This window comes from Zonotrichia leucophrys, unplaced genomic scaffold (genome assembly GCF_028769735.1).
Source record: "Zonotrichia leucophrys gambelii isolate GWCS_2022_RI unplaced genomic scaffold, RI_Zleu_2.0 Scaffold_538_34535, whole genome shotgun sequence".
Classification (NCBI taxonomy): Eukaryota; Metazoa; Chordata; class Aves; order Passeriformes; family Passerellidae; genus Zonotrichia; species Zonotrichia leucophrys.
The window spans coordinates 27,424-34,535 of NW_026992743.1; the positions used below are offsets into that span (position 1 = coordinate 27,424).

At 55.2% G+C, this 7,112-nt stretch overlaps 1 protein-coding gene across 1 annotated transcript; it reads left to right on the top strand.

The window, feature by feature from the left end:
- Nucleotides 1-152: 152 nt before the first annotated feature.
- LOC135441794 (histone acetyltransferase KAT8-like) lies at nucleotides 153-6,006 on the top strand (the record flags this gene model as incomplete). Its single annotated transcript, XM_064701343.1, has 3 exons — nucleotides 153-910; nucleotides 2,688-2,762; nucleotides 5,817-6,006. Coding segments are annotated over exons 1-3 (491 nt in total), but the record flags the coding sequence as incomplete, so codon positions are not given.
- Nucleotides 6,007-7,112: the final 1,106 nt, after the last annotated feature.

Sequence of the window (7,112 nt, forward strand, 5' to 3'; positions counted from 1 at the left end):
GTTTTGTGTGAAAAAAGGGAATTTTGACCCAAAAAATTCAGAATTTGGGGTGAGGAATTGGGGATTTTGGGTCAAAAATTGTGAATTTGGGGTAAAACGGGAAATTTTTACTCAGAAATTGGGGCTGAAACATCGGAATTCAGTGGGGAAAATGGGGAAATTTAAGGTAAAATTGAGGATTTGAAGTGAAATTTGGGGAATTTGGGAGCGGATAGGGAATTTTTGATTCAAGAATTGGAATTTGGGGTGACCGAAAGGGAGTTTTAGACCAAAAATTGATAATTTTGAGTGAAAATTGGGGATTTTGAGTAAAAGAATTCCCGATTTTTAGGCCCCAAAAGCGAAAAGTTTTACTCCCCTCACAGCTAAGCCACGCCCCCAACAACCAATCCCCGCCCTTTTTTCCTTCTCCTAGCAACCAATCCCCGCCCTTTCCCCTTCTCCTAGCAACCAATCCCCGCCCTTTCCCCGTCTCCTAGCAACCAATCCCCGCCCTTTCTCCTTCTGCAAGCAACCAATCCCTGCCCTTTTTCCGTCTCCTAGCAACCAATCCCCGCCATTTTTTCCTTCTCCTAGCAACCAATCCCCGCCCTTTCCTCGTCTGCTTGCAACCAATCCCCGCCCTTTCCCCGTCTCCTAGCAACGCGTCGCGGCCGTTGCGCGTCACTTCCGGCGGGTTCCAAGATGGCGGCGGCGGGGCCCGGCTCGGTACCGGAGGCCCCGGGCGGCTCCGGGGCGGCCCCGGGCGGGCCCCGAGCGGCCCCGGAGGGAACCGGGACGGGAACCGGGCCCGGAAGCGGCACCGGCAGCGGCCGCGGAGCCCCCGGGGCGGCGGGAACGGGCCGGGATGCCGAGGTGGCCGTGGAGATCGGGGAGACGTACCTGTGCCGGCGGGCGGACGGGAGCTGGCGTGAGTGACACTGGGAGGGTTGTACTGGTTATACTGGGAGGGTTATACTGGTTATACTGGGAATGGGTTACTGGTTATACTGGGAATGGGTTACCGGTTATACTGGGAATGGGTTACCGGTTATACTGGGAATGTTGTACTGGTTATACTGGGAGTGGGTTACTGGTTATACTGGGAATGGGTTACTGGTTATACTGGGAGGGTTATACTGGTTATACTGGGAATGGGTTACTGGTTATACTGGGAGTGGGTTATACTGGTTATACTGGGAAGGTTATACTGGTTATACTGGGAATGTTATACTGGTTATACTGGGAATGGGTTACTGGTTATACTGGGAGTGTTATACTGGTTATACTGGGAGGGTTATACTGGTTATACTGGGAATGGGTTACTGGTTATACTGGGAGTGTTATACTGGTTATACTGGGAATGTTATACTGGTTATACTGGGAATGGGTTACTGGTTATACTGGGAATGTTATACTGGGAATGGGTTACTGGTTATACTGGGAGTGTTATACTGGTTATACTGGGAATGGGTTACTGGTTATACTGGGAGGGTTATACTGGTTGTACTGGGAGTGTTATACTGGTTATACTGGGAATGTTATACTGGTTATACTGGGAATGGGTTACTGGTTATACTGGGAATGTTATACTGGGAGTGGGTTACTGGTTATACTGGGAATGTTATACTGGTTATACTGGGAGTGGGTTACTGGTTATACTGGGAGTATTATACTGGTTATACTGGGAATGTGTTACTGGTTATACTGGGAATGTTATACTGGGAATGTTATGCTGGTTATACTGGGAGGGTTATACTGGTTATACTGGGAATGTTATACTGGTTATACTGGGAGGGTTATACTGGTTATACTGGGAGGGGGTTACCGGTTATACTGGGAATGGGTTACTGGGTTATACTGGGATTGTTATACTGGTTATACTGGGAGGGTTATACTGGTTATACTGGGAATGGGTTACTGGTTATACTGGGAATGGGTTACCGGTTATACTGGGAATGTTATACTGGTTATACTGGGAATGGGTTACTGGTTATACTGGGCAAACTGGGAATGGGGGGGAAATGGGGAACTGGTCCCAGTCCATTCCCAGTTTGATACTGGTCCCAGTTTGTCCCAGTCCCTCCCAGTATAAACCAGTTAATCCCAGTTTGTTGCAGACTCAGCCGAGGTGATCCAGCCCCATTCCCAGTATAAACCAGTATAAACCAGTCCATCCCAGTATAAACCAATCAATTCCAGTTTGTCCCAGCCCCATTCCCAGTCCATCCCAGTCCCCCTTTAACCCCTCCCAGTCCATCCCAGTATAAACCAGTGACTCCCAGTTTGTCCCAGCCCCATTCCCAGTGCCCCCCGGCCCCTCCCAGTCCAAACCAGTACAAACCAGTCCAAACCAGTGACTCCCAGTTTGTTGCAGACTCGGCCAAGGTGATCCAGCCCCATTCCCAGTTTGTCCCAGTCCATTCCCAGTTTGTCCCAGTCCATTCCCAGTCAATCCCAGTTTGTCCCAGCCCCGTTCCCAGTGCCCCCCGGCCCCTCCCAGTACAAACCAGTCCAAACCAGTCCAAACCAGTGACTCCCAGTTGGTTGCAGACTCGGCCGAGGTGATCCAGTCCCATTCCCAGTTTGTCCCCAGTCCATCCCAGTATAAACCAGTCAATCCCAGTTTGTCCCAGCCCCGTTCCCAGTGCCCCCCGGCCCCTCCCAGTCCATCCCAGTCCAAACCAGTGACTCCCAGTTTGTTGCAGACTCGGCCGAGGTGATCCAGTCCCGCCTGAACGAGCAGGAGGCGCGCGAGGAGTTCTACGTGCACTACGTGGGCTGTGAGTGAACTGGGCAAACTGGGACAAACTGGGAGGGACTGGGAGGGGTTAAACAGGGACTGGGACAAACTGGGACAGACTGGGACAAACTGGGAGGGGTTAAACAGGGACTGGGACAAACTGGGACAGACTGGGACAAACTGGGAGGGACTGGGAATGGACTGGGAGCACTGGGATGGGATTTGGGGCAGAGTGGGATGGACTGGGACAAACTGGGAGGGACTGGGAGGGGTTAAACAGGGACTGGGACAAACTGGGAGGGGTTAAACAGGGACTGGGACAAACTGGGAGGGACTGGGAATGGACTGGGACAAACTGGGACAAACTGGGAGGGACTGGGACAAACTGGGATGGACTGGGACAAACTGGGAGGGACTGGGACAAACTGGGAGGGACTGGGAGGGACTGGGACAAACTGGGACAAACTGGGAGGGACTGGGACAAACTGGGAGGGACTGGGACAAACTGGGATGGACTGGGACAAACTGGGAGGGACTGGGACAAACTGGGATGGACTGGGAGGCGATTGGGACAAACTGGGATGGTTCCCAGTGACTCCCAGTTCAAACCAGTGCTCCCAGTTAACCCCGAACTGGGAGGATTGGGACACACTGGGATGAACTGGGGGTGGTTCCCAGTGCTCCCAGTTCAAACCAGTTCATTGCAGACTGTGGGGATTTGGGCACACTGGGATGGATTGGGATGGGTTTGGGTGTCCCAGTGCTCCCAGTTAACCCCAGTCTGTCCCAGTTAACCGGCGCCTGGACGAGTGGGTGCACTGGGATAAATGGGGATGGATTGGGATGGATTGGGGTGTCCCAGTTCATCCCAGTTAATCCCAGTCTGTCCCAGTTAACCGGCGCCTGGACGAGAGGGTGCACTGGGATGGGTTGGGATGGGTTTGGGTGTCCCAGTTTGTCCCAGTTCACACCAGTTTGTCCCAGTTAACCGGCGCCTGGACGAGTGGGTGCGCCGCGAGCGCCTGGGGATGGTTCCCAGTAACTCCCAGTTCATTGCACACTGGGATGAATGGGGATGGATTGGGATGGATAGGGCTGCATTGGGGTGTCCCAGTGCTCCCAGTTTGTCCCAGTTAATCCCAGTTCACCCCAGTTAACCGTCGCCTGGACGAGTGGGTGCGCCGCGAGCGCCTGGGGATGCATTGGGATGGATTGGGATGCATTGGGATGCATTGGGATGGATTGGGATGCATTGGGATGAATGGGGATGGGTTGGGGTATCCCAGTTCATCCCAGTTCACACCAGTTCATCCCAGTTAACCGTCGCCTGGACGAGTGGGTGCACTGGGGATGGATTGGGATGCATTGGGGTATCCCAGTTCATCCCAGTTCATTGCAGACTGTGGGGATTTGAAGGCACCAGGATGAATGGGGATGGATAGGGATGCATTGGGGTATCCCAGTGCTCCCAGTTCATCCCAGTTAATCCCAGTTTGTCCCAGTTAACCGGCGCCTGGACGAGTGGGTGCGCCGCGAGCGCCTGGGGATGCATTGGGATGCATTGGGATGCATTGGGATGGATTGGGATACACTGGGATGAATGGGGATGGGTTTGGGTGTCCCAGTTCATCCCAGTTAACCCCAGTTTGTCCCAGTTAACCGTCGCCTGGACGAGTGGGTGCGCCGCGAGCGCCTGGGGATGGGTTGGGATGCATTGGGATGCATTGGGATGCATTGGGATGCATTGGGATGGGTTGGGGTGGGTTGGGATGGGTTGGGATGGGTTGGGATGGGTTGGGATGGGTTGGGGTGCATTGGGGAGTCCCAGTTCATCCCAGTTAATCCCAGTTTGTCCCAGTTAACCGTCGCCTGGACGAGTGGGTGCGCCGCGAGCGCCTGGGGATGCATTGGGATGCATTGGGATGCATTGGGATACATTGGGATGCATTGGGATGGGTTGGGGTGGGTTGGGGTGGATTGGGATGGGTTTGGGTGTCCCAGTTCATCCCAGTTTGTCCCAGTTAATCCCAGTTCATCCCAGTTAACCGTCGCCTGGACGAGTGGGTGCGCCGCGAGCGCCTGGGGATGGATTGGGATGCATTGGGATACATTGGGATGGGTTGGGATGGATTGGGATGCATTGGGATGGGTTGGGATGGGTTGGGATGCATTGGGATGCATTGGGATGCATTGGGATGGGTTGGGATGGGTTGGGATGGGTTGGGATGGGTTGGGGTGGGTTTGGGTGTCCCAGTTCATCCCAGTTAATCCCAGTTCATCCCAGTTAACCGTCGCCTGGACGAGTGGGTGCGCCGCGAGCGCCTGGGGATGCATTGGGATGGGTTGGGATGCATTGGGATGCATTGGGATGCATTGGGATGGGTTGGGATGGGTTGGGGTGGGTTGGGATGCATTGGGGTGTCCCAGTGCTCCCAGTTCATCCCAGTTAATCCCAGTTTGTCCCAGTTAACCGTCGCCTGGACGAGTGGGTGCGCCGCGAGCGCCTGGGGATGGTTCCCAGTAACTCCCAGTTCATCCCAGTACATTGCACACTATGGGGATTTGGGCACAGTGTGATGAATGGGGATGGATAGGGATGCATTGGGGTGTCCCAGTTCATCCCAGTTAACCCCAGTTTGTCCCAGTTAACCGTCGCCTGGACGAGTGGGTGCGCCGCGAGCGCCTGGGGATGCATTGGGATACATTGGGATGCATTGGGATGCATTGGGATACATTGGGATACATTGGGATGAATGGGGATGGGTTTGGGTGTCCCAGTGCTCCCAGTTCATCCCAGTTAATCCCAGTTTGTCCCAGTTAACCGTCACCTGGACGAGTGGGTGCGCCGCGAGCGCCTGGGGATGCATTGGGATGCATTGGGATGGATTGGGATACATTGGGATGGATAGGGCTGCATTGGGGTATCCCAGTTCATCCCAGTTAATCCCAGTTCACCCCAGTTAACCGTCGCCTGGACGAGTGGGTGCGCCTGGGGATGCGTTGGGATACATTGGAATGCATTGGGATGCATTGGGATGGATAGGGCTGCATTGGGGTGTCCCAGTTTGTCCCAGTTAATCCCAGTTCATCCCAGTTAACCGGCGCCTGGACGAGTGGGTGCGCCGCGAGCGCCTGGCGCTCTCCAAGAGCCTCAAGGAGGCCGCCCAGAAGAGCTCGGAGCCGTTCCTGGCCGAGCTGGCCGAGCCCGAGCGCAAAATCACCCGCAACCAGAAACGCAAGCACGACGAGATCAACCACGTGCAGAAGGTCTGCGGCAAACTGGGGCAAACTGGGAGGGACTGGGAGGGACTGGGAGGGAGTTAAAGGGGACTGGGAGGGACTGGGATGGAGTTAGGGGTTACTGGGATATACTGGGAGGGACTGGGAGGGAGTTAAAGGGGACTGGGATGGAGTTAGGGGTTACTGGGATATACTGGGAGGGACTGGGAGGGACTGGGAGGGACTGGGATGGGATTAGGGCAGACTGGGAGGGACTGGGAGCGACTGGGAGGGACTGGGAGGGACTGGGAGGGACTGGGAGCGAGTTAAAGGGGACTGGGAGGGACTGGGATGGAGTTTGGGGTTACTGGGGTATACTGGGAGGGACTGGGAGCAAGTTAAAGGGAACTGGGATGGACTGGGATGGGGTTTGGGGGTACTGGGATGGACTGGGAGGGACTGGGAGCGACCAGAAGGGACTGGGTTATACTGGGATGGACTGGGATGGAGTTAGCAGTTACTGGGATATACTGGGATGGGATTAGGGGATACTGGGATGGACTGGGAGGGACTGGGAGGGACTGGGATGGAATGGGAGGGACTGGGAGGGACTGGGATGGGGTTAGGGGGTACTGGGATATACTGGGAGGGACTGGGAGGGACTGGGAGCGAGTTAAAGGGGACTGGGAGGGACTGGGATGGAGTTAGGGGTTAGTGGGATATACTGGGATATACTGGGAGGGACTGGGATGGACTGGGATATACTGGGAGCAACTGGGAGGGGATTAGAGCGGACTGGGAGGGACTGGGATGGACTGGGATATACTGGGAGGAACTGGGATGGACTGAGAATGAACTGGGTTATACTGGGAGGGACTGGGAGCGACTGGGAGGGACTGGGAGCGAGTTAAAGGGGACTGGGATGGACTGGGATGGGATTAGAGCGGACTGGGATGGACTGGGATGGGATTAGGGGTTACTGGGATGGACTGGGACGGACTGGGAGGGACTGGGATGGAGTTAGGGGGTACTGGGATATACTGGGAGGGACTGGGATGGCATTAGAGCAGACTGGGAGGGACTGGGAGCGAGTTAAAGGAGACTGGGATGGACTGGGAGGGACTGGGAGGGACTGGGATGGAGTTAGGGGTTACTGGGATGGACTGGGAGG